This window comes from Battus philenor, unplaced genomic scaffold, assembly GCF_028537555.1.
Source record: "Battus philenor isolate CCGP_79_NKW_IND1 unplaced genomic scaffold, ilBatPhil1.0.hap1 SCAF_30, whole genome shotgun sequence".
In the NCBI taxonomy this organism is placed as follows: Eukaryota; Metazoa; Arthropoda; class Insecta; order Lepidoptera; family Papilionidae; genus Battus; species Battus philenor.
Window position 1 is genome coordinate 2677777 of NW_027181694.1, and position 22158 is coordinate 2699934.

At 35.0% G+C, this 22158-nt stretch overlaps 1 protein-coding gene across 1 annotated transcript; it reads left to right on the plus strand.

Annotated features, from left to right (window-relative positions):
* The first annotated feature begins 12 nt into the window (after positions 1 to 12).
* Positions 13 to 20519, plus strand: LOC137927256 (uncharacterized). Its single transcript, XM_068771035.1, has 13 exons — positions 13 to 265; positions 2314 to 2415; positions 2625 to 2749; positions 4981 to 5123; positions 5762 to 5892; positions 8571 to 8677; positions 9118 to 9234; positions 9898 to 10070; positions 11131 to 11242; positions 14376 to 14428; positions 16394 to 16661; positions 17723 to 17840; positions 19159 to 20519. Exons 1-13 carry the CDS (start codon positions 104 to 106, stop codon positions 19915 to 19917), a joined length of 2370 nt encoding a protein of 789 aa, XP_068627136.1. The 5' UTR covers positions 13 to 103; the 3' UTR covers positions 19918 to 20519.
* Positions 20520 to 22158: the final 1639 nt, after the last annotated feature.

Here is a 22158-nt window from a genome sequence, read left to right on the forward strand (position 1 = left end):
ATTTACGTTTTGAGCTAAGATCTGCATGGAATTATGACAAAAATTTTTAATGTTAAGCATAATTACCTTTTGTAAAATGTTATAAAACTGACTCTTAGCAATCATGTCATATAAGAAAGGCGGTAAAACGAAGAAACATTTACTTCTCGCTAAACTAGCAGACAAGTGTGCTCCGTGTATATTTTGCCAAAGGGAAATTGACGACGAAATTATATACGGCAAACTTTATGCAATTGGAGATATTCATTGCCATTATTTTTGTGTGGTAAGTTTGTTTTCGTGTCTACAAGGCGAAAACGTCGTTTAACATATAATTTACACTACACTATCGTAACGGTAGGAAGATATAATGATTTTTGGTAGTAGATTTAAATTTTGTGATATATTAATCATTCAAATGCGGTACCACGCTTCAATGGGTAGTATAATTATCAGTTCAATAGCAGTTGCACTCACTCCAGTAATGCAGTAGAATGGTAGAAAACTTGAGCCATTGTAAAAAGAAAGAATACGTTTACCTTACAAACATTTTTGCTAATAAACTGTTGTAAAATAATATAATTTTTTATTATACCTATATAGTCTTTTTAATTTGCAATAAGTGAGAATAAAATATATTTTCATGTAACAAGTAATTCTAATGCTCAAAATTACTTATTACCTAATAATGAGAATTACTTACAACAACTTATTTTTCTAAAAAATATATGCATTACTTCCAACAGTATTAGATATACAGGTGATGATAAAAAGCTTGCTTTACACCACAAACCCTGTATAAAGATGTATTATTAACTCTAAAACATGTTATATTTTTTTTATTGAAATGTATGCAAGGACAGATGGTAAACAATAATTAAATTAAACATGCAGTGACACAAATTTTGAAAATGCTTTTTCTTACTATAATGTTGTTATATTATATCTAAGCCCTTTGATTAATTGAAAGTAGTTAATATACATTCACACATTTAACTTTATTTACTTCTACACCTTCTATACCTATTTTCAATCTTCCCGTATATAACAAAATCCTTAAGCACATTTTTACAAATGAAAACATTAAATCTACATACCCCCTATAACTATTATACAAAAAAGTTGTATCAATATTTATTTATGCTAATTTTTTAAAGTAATGCTTCATTTAAACTTCTAAACTTTATTATATTCCAAAGTGTGCAAAGCCTTTATTTTTATTTCTATGACATAATTGTTAGTTGAGTTGGAGTTGAGTGTTGGGTATTTTTATTGCTCTGTTTGTAAATAGAAATTAACCAAGCTAGTAGTAGTAAGAAAAAAAAAAGGTTTACCCAGTTTGAAACATCTGTTCTCATTTTCTTTAGTTGTCAGTAAAATTGAAGAAAGGCATCCTACCTTTATTCTAGACATTCTAGTTACTATAAAACAGGTCTTCTCAATTATTCTATTGCATAGGTTTCAAATCTTTTTTGAACCTTTAAAAAATATTGACATAATTAATAAAATAATAATACAGACAAAGACCTAATATAATATGAGTTTTTAAATTATTTATTCCATCATGTGATGAATGGCATGAGAGCCAAATTTGATACAAACTATAATTGTAAAGCTAGAAACAAAGCTATGAAGGTATCAAACATGCCTTGATGTGAGAAGAGCCCACAACAAACTTGGAAAGGATTTTTTTGGTCACAATTACAATATCCTTAAGCATTAGCCTAATTCATTCAAAGTTACTTTTGCTTAAAAAAAACCTTCAGACTATACAGTGATGTATTGTAATCACACAGTGATGTATTGTATATATACTATTGTATATATACTTGATTGTCCACAAAAAAGTTACTAATTTTATGAAGCTTAGAGAAATGTATAACATGTTAATATTTATTTTAACTGCTAAACTTATGTAAATTACTTTTTTATTTAATTAATAATATTCTTATTTAAATAGACCAGATTGTCTTATATATTTGACTGTGTCACCTTCATTTCAGCCCATAGATGCTCACTGTAATGTATAAGTCTACCCCAAAGGTATATAACAGTACTGCCCATCACTTGGAAACTTGTGTGTGAGCAGTTGCAATCCTTTATAATTAATGCACAAAATCTAAATTATTTATAAGACTCCACCCCAGGAATTGAACTTGTGCTGGGAAACCACTGCTCAGCTATCTACTTGCATTGACTATGTACCATAATTACTTTACTAAACTTTTCTGTAGGAGTCCGACATGTTGGTCCCAAGAATATTCTTAATGCCCAATAGACATATTAATTTTCAAATTAATTTTACTGAATATTTATCTATTAATCTATTTCCAGCTCCTTTCATGCTGTTTGGTGCAAAAGGGCAAGGATCATGAAGGACTCTTTGGTTTCCTATACCCAGATATTCTTGCTGAGGTAGAAAGGAGTAAAAAACATGTAAGTATATTTGTCTGTTTTATATATATAATGATATCACAGTGCTTGAAAACCCGAAGTTGCATTAGTTTACCACAGTAGTAACAGCAATACATGCTGGAAATTGGCACAGATGGCATAACAGAGTTTGACATGGATTCATAAAAGGTTCACAATAGGCGACATTGTGGAAATAAAAATACTTTACTTTTGATCTTTATTTGTTATAGAAATGTTCATATTGTGGCCGAGATGGTGCCACACTCGGCTGCAGTGTTAGCCGCTGCAGAAAGCAATTCCACCTGCCTTGTGGCAGAGAACGCGATGCAGTCACATTGTTCTACGGTAATTACAAGTAAGTGAATATTTACTTTTAATTTTTATGGTTTATCTTTGCTTCACAATCCAAAATGTTACTAGCCACTACTAGCACTTATTAAAATTACATAGTTATATGTTCTGGATAGAAGTTAATAAAGGATTTAAAATGTTAAAAGTGTGGGTATTTTTAAAATTGTTGTAGACTGTAAACTCAAAAAATGGTATTGGGATCGCCAGTGGATATCCAAATGTACATCAAAGAGGGCAAATATCTGATCATACTAGATAGAAGCAATCTTGGAATTTCTTATGCCACTTCTCCCAACATTAATAATACTATTCCCTACGTTAATAATCCAAAGTGATAGTAGAGTTAATAGTGAGGCAACTTCTAAGATGCTTGTGTTGGAATGCTAAATAAGTATTATTGACGACAACCCAACCCAAGATCCTATCGAGGGATCCCTTGGACATAGTCACTCGTTCCGCCCAATTGATCTAAGAGCTATGCGGCCTCCTCCTAATCCAGTGAAACTGTAGTATGTAGTAGTCCAAGTCAAGGTTTACCCAGAAGCCTTTGACCGTCGCATCCTTTAGAACATCTTAGGCTAGGCGCCCTCTGCCACTTCGTACCCACGGAATATGCAAGTGCCACTTGGGCAGTAGTGTAAAATTTTGTTTTACATTAGTGAAACAATGAAACAAAACAATTATATCGTCGTGATATATTGATTAATAATGAACATTAAAATAAATATTTACCGAGAGAGTAGTTAGCGCCTTTGGGAACGACTATTCACTAAAGGTTTCGGTCGCTAGGATTACCGAGTGGACATAGGTTTACAGAAGACAGCTAGCGCGACAACGGGTGCTCGCTAGACGGCGATAGTTCAGGTCAGGTATCCCTGTCCTACCGGTGGCCCGCTTTCGCTGGCTCCGTCAGCATGGCCGTCAACTGGCACCCGCAAACCTTGTAGTGTCCCTCTAACGGGACACTAGAGCCGTTTCCCCAACTGTTTCTAGCAGAGGGGCTACCGTTTAGCGTGAAATCCACGCTAAAGTGTGTTGCCTTGCAGCACAACTGACCCTGCACAGTTAAGCTAAGCTCTCCAGGATCCTTTCATCTCATAACCATGAATCCTGCTTCCAAGGACCAGAAGGCGCATCCGAGTATTGTTAACTCGTGTTTATTATTTTGCACCCTTCTGTCCTGACGGATGCAAGACTGGCGTTGCTATACAAGGCGTGTGTATACAAGGAAGATGAGTGGTACATTGACCGGATTAAAGCCAACACTAATTCACCGCACATCCTCCACTTTCGAAGGCACTTATAGCTGTACACCCACTGAGAGTGCAATAGAGAGGGCAACACTCGAAGTTTTCTTGTGAGATCGAATCATAAATTTCGAGATCTGCATGAGAATCCAAGTCATGGACATGGTTTGAAGAGTTGTTCCTCTGAAGTGGGAGTGGGCGGGTTACATCGCTCGTGCAGTCGACGGCCGAAAGGTCTTCGAGTGGCGACCAGCTGGTAGGCATGGCGTAGGTAGATCCACCACTAGATGGACCAATGGCACAGTTAGCCACGGGAAGTTGTCGTCATTGTGACCATATATGGAGGCCTATTACTTGCAATAAAAAGAAGAAATATCTTTTTATATAAAGTATTATTGTCCTAGTTTTTTGCACACTATAGCTATGTTTGTAGAATGCAATAATGTAGAAATTAAGTGATAGAAAATGATTATTTAGGTAACTATACAATACTTTATATTTGTACCTATATCCTATGGTTTTCACATTTTTTTATATGGCCCCTGCTATTCGGGGCCTCTAGTACTCCCTATCTTTAGGAAGGACTGTGTCGTTTTATTTAATTTAATAATTTTTTCACATTACTTTTATTTGTTATACTTCTTGCATTCATTTTATAAACTTTCATACTTTATCTTTCTTTCCACATTTCTTCTGCTTTTCTCTTTCATTTGTATCATTCATTCTTCACCTCATTCCTCAGTTTTATATTTCTATTTTATATTGCTTTAGTTGCTATTTTATTGTTTATACATTTTCTTATTTTTAACTTTTATTTCTACTGATTGCATTTTCTGTAATTTTCCTGCAAAGTTCTTGGAGTACTGGTTTCTTTTTGTCATTTTTTTTTTAGCGAGGTCTTTAACTTCTGGCAGACCTTCACATTATAGCAGATCTAAAATATATTAAATATAGTATATTGTTTTAATTTCAAGTATTGTTTTCACAGGACCTTCTGTAAAAAGCATGCACCGGTGCAAAACATTAACGACGAAATTATGTGCAAAGCCAGACAAAGGATGCTTAGTCAGAAGAAGTCAAAATACTTGAAGAGTTCTGGAAGTGAATCTGTGATGAAAACAGAAGTTGTGGGTGATCTTGCTGTTGATGGTGACCAGAGAATTGTTGAGGGTGAGTAAATATGGAAACTGAAACATCTTGTCAATATCCCTGAGTGTCTTGAGTCGTTCTGGACCTTATTGATTAACTCAGTCTCACATTAAGCCACAGAGAAGGCTTTTTTCAGGATTCCTCTACAAGTTCAAATCAGGGATTAGGAGATCTCTACACAAACGAAATTTACTAGCATAGCTTACCGGTTTGGCAAGTTGAAGTAGCAATAAGCAGGTCATGTAGTGCGCAGAACAAATGGCCATTGGGGCCTTAAGATCGCTTCAAAGGAAGCGAAGACCATGGACCTGCAAACACAGCATAGGATGTTCACCCACATGGTAGACAGATGATCTTGTTAACATTGACAGTAGGTGCAGAATGCAGGTCGCTTCCCAATGTTCCTGTTGGCAATCTAAGGGGAAGTCTATTTCCAGCAGTGAACATCCTTTGACTGAGAAATTATGAATTTAAAGATAATTCTAACAGTTTGGTATATAACTAAACCACCTCTGTAATTTTGTATATATGAGACATATATTACTATGGTACTGATAAAGATATATATTAATTTAAATTTGTATTAAATGTTGGTTTATAACACAGATTTATTTCTACAGATGAACAAACCCAGAACACTGAATGTGTGTGTGTAATATGCTACGAGACAGTGGAAGGATATCCCACGGTTGGAACTTTCTGGCCTCCATGCTGTGCAAGGGATGCTTGGTTCCACAGGACTTGTTTGCAGGTTTGTGTTTGACATATAAATAAAAGTGTTCTTGTGGACAGTCACTTAACCAAAGTGACAAAGACCAAAAAAGCCACAGTCGATAAAAGTGAAGGTACTCTTGAAAGTGATTGTTAGCTTTTAAAAACGAGCTTTACCGTTGGAAAGACGATTAAATTTGTATTAGTTTAATTAAATAAGTCAAAGTAATATATAGTGAGTTTTATGAGTTGTATATATTATTAAATACAGGGTGTGTTTACGCAGAGATATATATAGTATTTACAATTTTTCTAATTATCAATATTTCACATTCGAAATTTATTAAATGATCATGTAGCTGTCACTTTGTTCTTTCCATATACATTCCTCCTCACGTGTGAAGTGGCAACATTGACGCTTAAGTTAAAAACTGTGACAATACTTGCTTCCGCCTATCATTATTGTTTTGACATTGTTACTAACCGCATCGATGCCCTGTGATTTTACTGTGCAATAGACAATTAATTTTACAACGAGGATCATCATCCATGCCTCTCTCAGGACTCTGAGGACCAGAATTAATACTCACACAGTGAATTCCTTGGCCCTGGGCTTCCTATCTTACTATATTTTTCCCTGCTGTAACAAACTGACACTGCATAATATTTCATACCGCGTAATTTGATCAACCGCCCTGCAAACACAGTCCGATTATACTGCAAAAAATATTACTATCCCACAAGCGATGATTGATTATATGTGTAAAAGCTAGTTATAATTTAGTTCCCCAAACTTTTTAGTGTCGTACACCCCTTGCTATGTTTTTCCGTGTTGGGTAGACCCCCTAATTACCTGATATTGATTTCCTGTAAATTTCTAAGTGTAGTGAAGTTTAGTGTTAAAAACTTAAAGTAAAAACACATGTTAATTTATACATTTATTAATTGAATTTAAATTAAAACTACTCAAAATAAAATTTTGTATCTGTTATGTAAAATATACGTAACATAAAATAAACTATAAATAAAATAACATAAGCAATAAGTCAATATTTTTTTAGTGAGAAGGATGATCCTGATATTTTAATAATAAATTTTTAATATTTGGCGTCAATTTTGTAATGGTTAATCTTAAATCTTCTCGGTTAATGATGTCCAGTCTGTGGACCCCCATTTTCATTTCATGGACCCCTAAATTTTCTTTTTCCCTGACGTAGGCCCCTTGCAAGTTGTCTATATCGACTCCTAGGGGTCCATAACCCTTGGTAGTCGTTATAGACCACTTTGGGAATCACTGCTTTAAATGAATAAATAAAAAGCTTATTGCTATTCAAATAAGGTATGGTACACCTTATTTCAAAAATCAATGGGCTTTTGAATATTTAAATATTGTTATGATAATATAGTCATAAATAGTTTTTTAAAAATTCATATCACTACATATTAAAATTATTTAACCTTTAACTGTGGACGCGCGGTCTCACAGACCGCTTGCAGTTTGTAATTTTTGAGTTTACACCTTTCCCCTTGCTCCCCGCGTTTAATGCTCTCAGTAGCTTTAGTTTTAGCGCCGAAACGTATGTTGAGATGAGAAGTTGTGTCGGCGGCCACAAATTAGCTGAGTTATTTTACTTTATACTTTGACCGCGGTCTGTCAGACCGCACGTCCACGTTTCCTGCGTAAATAATATAAAAGGTGATTTTGTCTATTTTATTGTTTTATGTTATTTTCATTCAAAATGTCAATGAATATTGAAGGCAGAAATGGCCTATGCTCATTTTATATCGCATTCTTGACTTGTGTGGTATAAATGCTCATGTACTACACAATGAGCACCAGAGCAAAAAAATAGAAAGTGGAGTATTCCTAAAAAAATAGCACGATCTTTAGTCGTTCCGCATATGCAAAGACGAGCAATAAAACCAAGTATTTCAAACGAATTGAAAATGACAATGAGGCGAGTTTTATTATGGTCAGATATGCTCCTAGATGAACCCCCTAGCCAGGAGAGTAGTGATTCATTAAAAAAGCGAAAAACATGTCGTCTTTGTCCACCAAAACTAAAGAGAAAGTCCAATTACACTTGTATAAGTTGTAGGCAGGTCATATGTTTACAGTGTTCCAAACCCTTGTGCAAGGACTGCCAATAATTTTAAACAATTGGACCAATGTCAAAATTTTTTTATTTGAATTTGAGAAGACTTTTATTCGTTTTTATTTTAGGTTAAACCTTAGATTTATAGTTTTGATTGTTATTTTTTCTGAAAAGTTTAATTCGTTCGAGTTTTTCGTCCTACAATTGATCTCTAGTAAATGTATGCCAAAAAGTGTCTTTAATTGTTATTATGCTTTATTTTATTTACAAATAAAGAAAGATTGATTAAAAGCATCGAAATTATTTAATTTTAATATACATAAAAAACAAAAAATACAAAAGTGTACAAATAAAATTAATATTTACGTAATATTTGGACTTCAGAACATAGCGGTCCGAGAGACCGCGCGTCCTTGGTAGTGTGACAAAAAAATGACGTCCATAGTTAAAGGTTAATGTTTATTATCTGACTCTACAAACTTTGTACTGCCAGTAGCAATTGGACAAACAATAAATTAATGTAGAGAGAAAGAGTGATTAGAAATACATTTGCATGTTTTAAACTTTCATAACCAATCAACCTTATATCAAGCGTATATTGATTCCTCATATTGTTCAACAGCGCATGGCCCTGAGTGCTGGCATGCACTACCTCAAGTGTCCGCTGTGCAATGAGAAGGAACGGTTCTACAAGGCAGTTCTCAGCCAAGGATATTATATACCAGATCGGTGAGTTTATTCTTTTTAATTGTGTTATATAAACAAATATTCAATACATATTTCTTTCTTCATTATATCAGTTAGTCTGCTCGAGTTTAATGAATAATAATGTTGGTACAGTACCTGGCGATTAATATTGCACATCGGCCTTTGGAAAGAGATAATCGGCTAATTTCTGCTTCATAGAGTACTATCTCTGTCCCACACTACTTGTGAGATGTTTTGTCAGTCGTTGTATTTCGTGCGACGGAGATAATATATATATATATATATATAAATATATATATATATATATATATATATATATATATATATATATATATATATATATATATATATATTTATACTACTTACATTATATATACTACTTAAACACAATTAAAGGGGTAATACCCATCCATTTTAAGCAGTCGTGAGTACATTAAAATATGTCCATGTCTGGTTTGCAGGGATGCAGCGTGGGAGCTGGAGCAGAACGCGTTCTCGGAGATATACGAGCGATATGTAAGCTGTGGCGCGGTACAATGCGGATGTCCGATGGGCCGTGACCACGATGCGGATGTGGGGTGAGTTATCTCTCTTCTCCGCATTTTGAGTCCCCTGTCTATGTACTCACTTCTCCTTCTCCACCTAGCTTGCCCTTACAGACTCCCTAACCACACTTACCCATGACCACACTCTGCTTCCCCTAATCACTCCTTCCGATAATCATACAGTACTTCCGTTATCCACATTCTCCTACCCTTAATTACACTCTCCTTCCCGTCACTATATTCTTCTGCTCCCGACCACACTGTTCTTCTCCTAATCACACTATCTTTCCCGTAACTATACTCTTCTGCCCCCGATTACGGTATTCTTCCTCTAATCACACTATCCTTCCCGTAACTATTACTCTTCTGCCCCCGATCACGGTATTCTTCCCTTAATCACACCATCCTTCCCGTAACTATACTCTTCTGCCCTTGACTACACTCTTCGTCTCATAACCAAACTGGAAAAGATCCCCCGAACCGCACTCTCTTTTCTCTAAACGCACTATTCTTCCCATAATCACGCTCACTTTCACATAAAGCTGGATGCTTTGAATGTTTCACATCTCTTATGAATGTGTCTAATTTGTGTACGTAGATGCTAATAAATATGGTTTGTACTATTATTTAAATCAATATCGTACAAATATTGTATCACAAATATTTAGTTCACAATTTTCTTTAAATGTCACTCAGGTCCTGGGACCTGATGCTGTGCGTGCTGTGTGGCAGTGTTGGCATGCATGTGCAATGTCGTGCGGTGGAAGAAACGGAGACGACTGCGGGGCGAAGCGCCCGCTACGTGTGCCCCACATGTGCACCTGCCGCGCCTGACGACTTGGACTCCCTCGCTGACACCATGGAGAAAGGTTGGTGGTCAAATTACAGGAAGGTAACTAGAGATAATTTTTGTGTTCAGTTCTTATGAAAGAATATAAACTCCAAGACAGTTTTACGTCCAAAATAACGCAACGAACGCTACGCGACGAAAGTCTTTGACAAATGTGTTATAAGTTATGGCCTTATGAGACAGCTCAAGGTCAATGAGAAGATTCATTGAAGAACCAAAGTCACAGAGGTGGCTCGAAGAATTGCACGCCTGAAGAGACAGTGGCCAGGGCACATCGTTCGTGAAAGAGTTAAGGTTCTGGAGGAGTTCTGAGGTTCTCACGAGCATGTAGACGTGACGTGGTGCCCCCTACTAGGTGGAACTACGAAATAATCAAGGTCGCGGGAAGTAGCAGGCTGCGTGATCAAGGCAATTGTTGGGGAAGGCCTCTGCCTTGCAGTGGGCTTTATGATAGTTCTTTGGAAACTGTCGTCGTTATCATTTCAGCCGTGAGACCTATAGTGGACATGACCCCCCCCCCCCTAGATTTGAAGTAGGACCTGGCTAGAAATGGCCTGCATCCAGTGTCTTCTGAAGACCTTAACATGGTCGTCGATCCACATTGTTGGACATGTTACAATGCTGTACCGTGTTCCCCACTCAGGAACTTTATGGACCAACTATCAATCTATAAAATGGAATCAGGCGTTACCTTGCGCAAGTCTATCCTAAGTAAGAAAAGGACCAATATTTAGCCACTTCCGCACATGCAGTGGTAGTCGTGCAACAAACTTGACTCTGTGTTTGGTACTAATCGGTGTAACATAACTCCTGAAGATGGAGGACCGATGAGGGGTAAAACACGTGTTGAGTGATTTAACGGTGGCAGTTGTGTAATTTGCATTGTTTGCCGCATACGCATTTTTCAGCGGGCTGGCGGGCGGTACACTTTGTTGCACGACTACCACTGCATGTGCGGAAGTGGCTAAATATTGGTCCTTTTCTTACCAGCTACCAATCCTCAGGGCTGTTGGTTACTTTTGTTAATTATGGTATATATATCGTGTTAAATTTATATCATAATAAATCTGTTTGTACAGTGGTGCTCCAGACCGAGTCCCAGGCGCAGTCCCAGTCCGCGCCCCCGCGTCGTGGTCCCGCCATGCCGAGTCGCATGTCTTTACGTCGTACGAAGCGGCAGTCGCCCACTACGTAAGTTCCAATCCAGACCACTGCTGGGCAACATAACTATACCAATATTATGCTTCTGGTATTTGAATGACATTTAACCTTTTAAGTGCCTTGAGGACCGCTGTCTACCTCACGATACCCAACAATAGGTGCTGTGAGGGCCGCCGGCTACCTCACAATTTTTCATCTGTACATCTAAGGAATATTATTTTTTTCCGACCCTCTGGTAATTATTAGCTTCATTAGGAATACTGTTTTTCATTCACTTCATGTTTGTCTCTCATTCAATTTATTCGTATTTCAGTCAATAAAAAATCAGTTTTGATCAATTTTTGTTCACCTATTCATTTCCAGGACTCGCTCTTTTACATTAGAATATGTATATAGAAACCTTTCTTTGTATTGAATTCACAATTTATTCATATTTCAAGCTGGCTTTGAAAACCTATCGTGTTTTCTGTGTTACAAAAACGTGACCCGCCGGCGACCTCATGGCACACCGTGTACTCTGTTGCCTTTAAGTGCCATAAAGGTCGCCGGCGGTCTCAGTACATAATGATATACATAATGTGTTATATTCATTCATACAATGTAAAGATCCCAAATTTTCACATAGGGAAAGCCTACACTTGATATTTCCATTTGGCACCTGGGGAAGTCATGGCCAAAACAGCTTGGCTCTTAGAAGGTTAACAGCCTGTCTTGAACAGGTACAGTCTGCGCCAAAAATCGTTAACCAATTTGAAGTTGTTTCACGGGTACAGTCAGGTCGTCGTTATTTTATTCCAAAGATACCCACTGCACGACACAGGCCTCCACCAAAGATATCTATGAGGAGATATACCATAATCACCACGCTTGAGGTTGGTGATCAGTGTGGTATTATGATCATCGGAGCACGCTTCTGCCCATTCTTTGGAAACTTGTTTGTGTGCAGTGACAATACTTTATAACTATCAAAGTGTGAATTATATAAGATTTTGTTCCGGGAATCGAACCCGAATGCAAGTCTCAAGCTTCTACCGTTGGACTACTACCGCTCAGTAGACACTATCTACTGACCATATACAGATTATAACAGGGGTGAGCAACCTTTTTTGTAACAACAAACCTTTTTTGTAGCAACAGTGGGCCATGAAAAAAAAAGTCTATATCCAAGGTTCAAACCATGTTCTAAACGTAATTTATGTTCGTAATCAACCGATTTACAATTAATTAGACACTTTTATTATCTTTAAAGCCTTGATTCTAGCATTTAAAAAAAAATAAATTAAAATTTACCTGCCTCGAGGGCCGCGTGTTGCTCATCCCTGGGCTTTAATATAATATAAATCGTAATAGGTCAAGGGTGGACAAGTTTCTACATAGTTCGAGCAATTTTTTTATTTGAGTAGCAATTAAAGGTATATTATTCAATAATGTATATTTAACACGTTCTCCGCCAACGTGGTCAGTACTGACAGTCAGAGAAGTTTCCCTTTAGGCATATTAAAGATCATAAACCTGATTAAAATTTACTAAATCGTTTTTTGATTTTATGCTTTTATTCTTTTACTCACTCTGTGTTTGGCACTAATCGGTGTAACATTACTCGTGAGGATGCCCCGTGGAGGGGTGAAGCACGTGTTGAGTGATTTAACGGTGGTAGTTGTGTTTCGCATTGTTTGCCGCATGCACATTTATTGCACGACTACTGCTGCATGGCGGAAGTAGCTATATATTGGTCCTTTTCTTATTTATTCTTTTACTCAAATGTGGTCGTAACAAAAGTCAATTAGAGGCATTATTTATGGAAATAACATCAGGCAGCATTGACCGACAGGGCCTGGACAGAAAACTGCGTTTTTTTCTCGGCATAGAACGTGTTAATCATACTTTCAATTTTAGATTCATAACTAAGAAAATAAAGATCTAAGATATCTAGTGGAACATAATTATATACAATGCGATTAAAATAAGAATAGGACGGGCACTCGGCTAACTTCACTCATATAAGTACGGTCAGCATTAAATATATAAAATAAAAAATAATAATAATTGTTTTTGTTGATTGTTTAATTTGTTCTACAATGAGCAAAAGAGGTAGTGTTTTACATCGGCGAGCTCGAGAGATTATCAGCAATGTTGATAAGTACTTCGAGGGAGAGAAAAAACGTGCCATTATGTTGTTGGACCAGTTAAAACAAGCAAAAATTGTACCAGGGCCAGATGGCAATATTCATATATCGCGTGATGTATTTGGAAGTTTCATTAAGCATTTGGAAACTGCTTCGGAGGTGACCGAGCGAGTGACTTTAGCCACTGGTATTATTTTTTAACATTGCTTTTTTTGCACACTATACCAAGTTCCCGTTGTGACGTCACAACATGGCGCTAGGCCGGTCCTATTCTTATTTTAATCGCATTGTATGTGTATACTATCCGTGAAAGATTTAGGTTTTTGGGGACCAAATTTAGACTCTAAAAAATAATTTTTATTTATTATATTTATCAAGTTTCACTATTTCTAATATAAGATTTTAAATTATGACTCATAAAATGTCACAATAAATAGATAGTCAAACAATAAAGAAGTTAGATTTAGTTGTGAGAGATTTTGATTTTCAATTTTTTTTCAAACATATTGTTACGTACTGTAGGTTTTGACTCGAAATGAAACACCACTGGTTCACAAGGAGTCCTTTATTTACAAATCAGATGGTAACCTTACTTCAACTCAAAGTATACTTTCGCTCAGTCCAAACTACGCTTCCAAATCGCTCAAGAATTCGCTTTCCAAATAACTTACCAAATAGTCACTTTGTATTACTGATCATAGATCTTAATCTTATAACTCTAAAAACAACACTGAACTATCGACATGGGGAGTACACCTATTTATACTACGGAGTAGGTTCTAGTAAGTTCGAGATAGTACTCGTTTTGAAGTTCCGAGAACCGTGACAAAGAATTATTACTTCATGGTTACGCGTGTTCTTGATCCTAGGGTTCCGTGTTTATTGTTCAGAGAGTTCTGTAACTTGTGCTTTGTAACAACATGTTTTTATATTGTTATGTTAATGTTCTCAATATTGTTAGTTTCCAAATCCGATTCGAAGGTGTCTCAAAAGAAAGTTAAAATTATGTAAAAGTAATATTAAAGTTTTCATTTCAGAGCTTCAGGTTCGAATGCGAACATACTTGGTGACAAAACCGTTAGATGTGAAGGTAATTTAATTTTATAGTAATATGTTAACTTATTAAATTATAAATATATTACAATAACTCGGTTCAGCAAAGTGGGGTTAAGAGTGGCAGACTTATTTACCTACCGAACTTATTTACCTTATTTTAAGCCAATAGACGCCCATTGCAAGGCATATACCTTCTCCAAAGATGACCAGTCCTTGGCTGTCCACATCCACCGACTTCACGCGACCTTGGCTACGTCGTCGGTCCATCTAGTGGAATGTAGCTTTCACTTCAGACCTTGGTTCTCCGACCATAGCCCCCTCCATTGCAAGTGACCATTTGCTTTATATTTGTTTATAACCTACTCTAACGAAATGAAATGTCAATTTCTAATAATAATAATGCATTTCATCTTTTTCAGTTCTAAGCCTATAAATTTTCCTGTTTTCTTTTACAAATATTATAGTTCTTAAATATAGAGAAAATGTAGTTTATTTTAAATGAATGGTCAAATAAACATTCCGTTTATTATTATAAATTTGAGTGAATAATTCTTCCTCGTGACCGCTTATAAGAAAAGTTCTGGTAAAATACAGGTTGATTGTTTATAGGTGTAAAAGGTTTAATAGGGTGAATGTACAGATCATTTATTAAATTAACGCATGATACAAAAATCAATGGTTTCAGAAATAATGAATAACGTAATGATAATATAATACCAAAAAGTAATTTCAAAATGTTTATTATAATAAATAAATAAAAAATAATTCTTATATCTGAAAAAACAGACTAGTCGCATTACAAAAGGAAAAAAATATTAATGTAATATTTCAGAATGATCACTTTATATAGGGTGATATGCAAAAAAATCTTCATCACCTATAAACAAACACCCCAGTGGCGTAGCTAGGGGGTGGCAAGAGGGGCGGTCGCCCTAGGGCACCACGGGCAAAGGGGCACCCAAAATGAAAATATTTTTTTTGATGAACAAAAAAATGTTAAAAGAAAAATAAAAACCACGATTTTAACAAGCGATGTCAGAGTTCAGATCTCCAGTGGGGCCTTTTTTGCCAAAAATGACACATTCAACAGACTAGTGGGGCCCTAAGAACATTTACAAATTTAATATATGCCGAAACTGGTTCGGTTCGTTAGTCAGACATTTTTATTATTTAATTTTTTTCGGGAGTTGGTATCTTTTGAGGCCCCAAAATTAAAAATCAAGAATTTAATGAAATAGGCCAAGAATTTATTAAAATAGGAAACTAACCGCATATTTTTATTGAAAACGAAACGATTTGCAGCTATTTCAATAGACCTAAATCATTGGTTTTAACGCAAGTAGTTTTGAATACTTTCCATAAACATTCGATATTTTGTGTATGAATTATTAAATCGTTAGGGTCAACAAAGTGTAGACTGTGGTGACTGTTTCGCGACGTAAACGTTTGAACTTAATTGGTTACCTCTAATAATAAGTCACTATTTGGATACCGAATTAACATGTACTTTAACAAAATATACACAATCTACAGTACGATGTCTATGTGTTACTTTCAGAGCACTATTCTCAGTGTATATGCAAATTGCCCAAATTATCCATATTTTCTCGTTTTGTAAAGTTCGTTTATGTTCATTTATTTTTTGCATGTAGGGGTTGGTCCACCTTCACAATCGTATCCACCATATGGCGTTTTCAGAAAAAAAGATTCATTTGAGGAGAACACCATAGGAAGTTTTAAAAAAACACCCCAAGAGAACACCATATGGTCTTATGCGCGTGAAAAGATAAGGCCATTGGTTTTTGAAATCTAAAATTTTTTAAACTCCGTAAAAAAATGGGGCGGGGGGCACCTGACCATAATTTTGCCAGGGGCCCCAAATATTCTAGCTACGCAACTGAAACACCCTGTTTAATATTTAGGAAGATTATTCTGAATAACATAGTCTAATTATGAAATATATTTAAGTCAACTAAGTCTTTGTTAAATTGTTTTACAGCGGAATCAGATGACATTACAACAAGCCGGCTGGAACTGAATCTAAAAGCACCTAAGAAACCTCTCCGCCCCATCATAGAGCCTGATCTACTGAAGAATGTGGAGAACATGCTGTTATCGCCCCTGAAGCTGTTAGAGCAGGGGCTTTACGAGAAGATCTCGAAGGTGGACGCCGAGGCAGTCCAGTTCGACTCCAGGAAGCTGCTAGAGGAGATGAGGCAGAGATTCAAGAAGCCGAAACCGCTGGTCGAGAAGAGAAAGATTGTCAAGTGAGTAGTTTTAAAAATAAAATGAATCATATAGTATTAATCGACTTGTGAATGTTCTCAGCTGAAATATAACAAATTTGACTACTGCTGTAGGGTAGAAACATATTGTATACACTTGAAATATTAAATGAAATTTCTTGAGAGGAGATTATGTTAATTCTGTAGAGTTTTTTTCTCCTTTTTTGGTTTTTGGACTTCTTCTCTTCTTCTTCTTGTCTCCTCTGCTATGTGTAGTGGGGACAATGCAACAATTTTTTTGAAGAGTTTTGTTGTTTTCTCTCTTCTCTGTTGTTCTTGTCGTTCTCTTTCATTTCTTTCTAAATCTTGTTACCTTTCATACATCTCTCTTCGCTTTCTCTCCAGAATATCCTTATTTTACATTTTGTTTAAGTTTTATTTCAAATCCATTATTTTAAATTATCTAGTAGCTATGCCCGCGAATTTCTTTGTGTGGAATTAAAAAAAAATAGTTTAAAATGTTTTTTCATTTTGGTTTAAGATTTTTATAAATAAGTGACCTAAGTTATTGCTTATTACATCAGCTATATGCCGGTATAAGTCCCGTCAAAATCGGTTCAGCCATTTTAGAGATTAGCTTGAACAAGCAGACAGACAAAAATTTAAAAAAATCTAATTTTGGTGGAGGAAAAAAAGGCACCGTGTAAAAGAAGATCAGAACGTGTAGAATGGAAGATTTTGTCAAGGATGTGAGGGGAGAGAGAGACAAAGGTTGGGAGGAGAGAAAGGAGAAAGAGCTAAAAAAATAAAAAATAAAAGAATTATTTACACCTGCATTGCAACATCCGTGCCCCATGCAAAGTAATGAAAACGAAAAGTCAATAACAGGGATCATTTGAAAAATTTTATATATATATATATATATATAAACACACACATATATATATATATATACACACACATATATATATATATATATATTTGTGTGTGTGTGTGTATGTGTGTATATATGAACAAAGTTCACTTCATTAGAGGTATTTTTAAATTTTTTTTAGTAAATTGATGTGACGTCGATTTATGGGAACCTGAAAATTTTCTTTCAGTGACATCCTGGAAACAGTTTTGGAGAGTTCATTAAAAGAGGTAATCAAAATAAAGGAGCCGATAAGAGAATGGAATTCACCGAAGAAATGCACCAATACTATAGCGGATAACGTTGAGGTATGTGTATAGATGTTTCATATATAAAATAACGGGACACGCTGACTATTTATTGTCTTGGTAAATCATCTTATTTATATTATTATATATTTAGGTTAATTTACAGAAAGCATTTGGAAACGTGAGAAGAATGTCTTCCTTGTATCTTTAGCTCATAAACGCCCACTGCAAGGTACAGGCGTGTTGGCGATGTATCAGTGCAGTATCTGGGTCGTCTCTGCCTATCCTCTAGAAACTAATATGTAATCAGTGGCAATCCTATATAATTATTGCACAAATTGTGAATTATATATAGCACTATATCCCAAGAATCGAACCCGTTGCCACCCAGCTCAAGAAGAATATCAGATGGTATTTTTCAAGCTGCAAGGGTTCCAAACACACTCAAATAAGAGTACAACATACTCGGATGGAATTTTTTGTCATCATAATGTTCTTAATACAGCTGTATAGCAATTCATTACCAAGGTTATCTCTTTAAAAAAAGCTATGACACTGTAATAAAAACTTCTAGAAAATTCTTCTGCATATCGACCTTTGGAAAGAGACAATCTGCTAATTTCGGCTTCGTAGAGCACTATCTCTGTCGCACAAAATACAAACAGTCTGGTATCTATTAGGATCAGTTAAAACAAGTATATATTATTTTTATTACAATGTCTCATTTTAACAATAGATATAATGATTATAATGAAATACGTAAACATAATGTGAACAGGTTTTTTATTTTATTTTACCCCAACCTAAAGCCACTGCTTATAGAAAAATTGGTGTATTTTGAAATTACACAAGCTCAGGAGATCAAAATAAAAAGAAAACTGTTTTATAGTAAAAGTGACCAAAAAATCGTCTGTGTTTGTAGTGGACACTTCTCAAATTAAGGCGCGTCTGGAACCTTCATGACTTAGAAAAAAGTAACTTAAAAAAAGTTTAAGGATGGAATAATGATTTTTTTTTAAACGAAGGCCCCTTCTATGGGGACCCCTCGTACGCGTCTGTTGTAAGACAGGGACTTTGTTTTTATTTATAATTTTTTCGCGCTATTCTATTGTTCCTCCTATGATCTTTGGTCCTTTTATTTTCTTTCTTTCCCTTTCATATCTATTTTTGTAATAATGACTTTGGAATATGCTATTTATATATCTTTATATCTTTTTGTTCTACATTAGGGTAAAAAATATAAAAAGAGTACTAACACAGACTATTATATAAGATTACTTATAAATTGTTTCTGATTTATTTGAACCATTGTGATATTTTATTATTTTTAAAAATTAATATTTTTTTAATTAATATGCAAAACTGTTTGTTTTTATAGAAAATAATTGAAGATGAAGTTATAGAACTGGATGATGATGATGTGAAGTCAACTGAAGGTGGATCAATAAAGGATACAGTGACAATTAGTCCTTTAAAAAATGACAAGTTTAACATAAAACTCAGTTCAATGAACAAAGAGGTGCTGCAGGACAATACGATGGATATAGATGTAGAGAGCTTCAAGAGTCAATACCTGAACGAGGTGGACAGAGATTTTAAAAGTTCCTCAAAACAAGAATTCAGTAACACTGTAGATGATCTAATACAAGACTTGACTGTGAACGCTCATAAAGTCACTGTAAAAAAGAAACGAAGGAACAAGGACGAAGTTTCGAAGAAACACAAGTCCAGGAAAGTGATTGTTAGGTGCAAAAGTGATATACAAACAGATCAACGTGAACAGAAAGTGAAATCTAAAATTAAGTGCAATAAATATGTAAGAAGTGATGTGAAAATTAAGATAAAGTGGCGGGAGAAGCTGAAGATGGAAGTCACGGAGATGACCAAGAGACGAAGACCTGAATTGAAGGCAAAAAAGAAGATGAAAACCACCAAGATCCTGAAACAGAAGAAAAGAAAATCCGAAATGAAGCAGTACATACTGAAATACTCCAGTGGAGTAGGGAAAAAAATTGCCATGTTGGCTAGGTCAGAGGATGAGGTGAGTCCAATTAAAAGGAGATACACGAAGGCACATAGAGTCAATGATAATTTAGTGCAGACTTCACTTCATAACTTTTTTAAACCTATTAATTAACAATGATACTTTTAGGATTATATTTTTAGTATATATGTATAGCAGGAATATAAGTTCTGTCATATAAAATTGTAACTTACACAGATTCAATTGTTCTTTTGAAATGGAGTTATCATTATTATTATTCAGAGTCTTCTTTTGCTACAAATTAGCCCAGCATATCAAGTTAAGGTGGCAAAGGGAACATTATGATAAAGAAGACCACAGACCAGTAAATGTAGTGAAGGATGTCAACCAAATGTCAATCTTGCTCAGGCCGTTTCCTATCAGGCTTCTTGGAAATTTTAGGTGAAGGACTGTGTTCAGCTATGAATGTTTCACAGGATATTTGACATAGCGGAGTATGACATTAAAAATTATGTCAAGTTTCCATTTACTTCCTCAATGACCATCATATGTTTAAAGTTATGTTCATCTTTTTTGGGCTATGTGACTAAAAAAATCGATACTCGGTGCACGGAAATGGTAGAAAGTCAGGTTTTGATTCTAAGACCTCATAGGATAAAATTGTGCAGAATGATGTCTGAGGATTTTGCAGCATGTCGTTTCCCTCCTCATTTGTGAGAGCCATTATCACAGAATATTTTTCACTTTCATTATGCAGAACCATCAGTTTATGAGACATTGCATGGTAGTGTATACTAATTTTTTGAACTCTAAAGAAAGGTTCAAGATTATCTTTATTTTTAGTGTTAAGTTTATGTATATTGCTATTTCATATTTATCATACATACATACTTATAAATATCGACAATGCCGCAATTTTTCTTCTCAAAGCTTTTCTCTGTGAAACTACCTCTAATAGAATGCACGGTGAATCACACTTCTCAGCATGATACGGTATTAAACAAATCTGTAAGTTGTTTTAAAATTTTAAGCCGTACCAAAACTACATTAATGCAATAAAATAACATCTTTAATTTTGATCATATGACAGGATTTATAACCATACTAGATATGTATATATCATACACATATTTTAGCAGTCATTAAGTAATAACATGAAAATGCCTGTTATATTATGATTTTATATCTTAATTACATTTACAACTTACATTTAGAATTCAATTGACAGACTTTATATTACCCACTTTGGTACGAGCATCAAGAATAGTCAATGGCCACAGGTGAATGCAATTTGTGATGAGTGTTTTATATTACAAATAGATATCACTTGTAATTAAGACAGTCTATGTTTTTATTTCAGTGTTTCAATAAATTGAGTTTTATTTTTATAAATTAATAATTGATTGGACGGTGGCAGTATCTTTTCTTCTGGCATGGACTAGGTGGCAAGGAACCCATCCTTTCAGGGTCTTGGCCGATCATGTTTTCCAGAAATTTGTGTGAAAATTATCTATGTTTTGGTAATTTACATATAAAAACTACCGAACAATACTGTGGAACATGCCATATAAGATCAACAGAAGTTTTTTTTTTCCTTTAGATAAAGAGAGTGCTGTCTGCGAAGAGAGAGTAGCACTAATGCTGGATAAATATGCACAAAATCATCCCGATACGATGGATGTTCACCTAATGTAATTATATCGAAGTAATTGCATAGACAGTTTAAAATTTCTTGGTTGATAACTAAAGTTAATGCTAAGCTGTGGTACCGAAGTGGTTGAGACAAGTAACCTAAATTTTTATTATATCATTTTTAAAAATATGAGTACAGAATCCTTTCATATTAACAATACACAAGGATTCTTCATCGTTTGGCATCAAAAATTATTACAATTATTTTCACTTATTTAATCATAGACTTTTGTCATACAGGACCCATATTTTTGTATGTTTGAGGTATAACAGTGTATCTTTTATTATATCTTTAACATATGTTACATACATCAGTATGCTAATTACAGTAAAAAAGCCTTTTTTAAATTGTGATAACATTTATGGATGGCTATGTATCTGCATTTTTGTTAAATATAATAATTAAGTCTATATTTCAAAATGTTTTATTTCATCCTAATTCATACTCCTTTCGATAGACTTTTTCGGTGATCGAACGAAAAATTGGCGAAGGTAAGAAGCTTGTGACCACCACTCATCTTTGTAATCTTAGCCACAGGTCATAAACACATTCAATATAGTTGGTCTTGAACATACACAAATGATCCATTTTGGTGCCTTCAAGAGAAGAGTAAAAAGGATATTATTGAGCTGGTACACTTTATCCAGGAAGGTTGAATTATTATAACCTTTTTTCTCTTGTTTGTCTCTATCTAGGTAGGG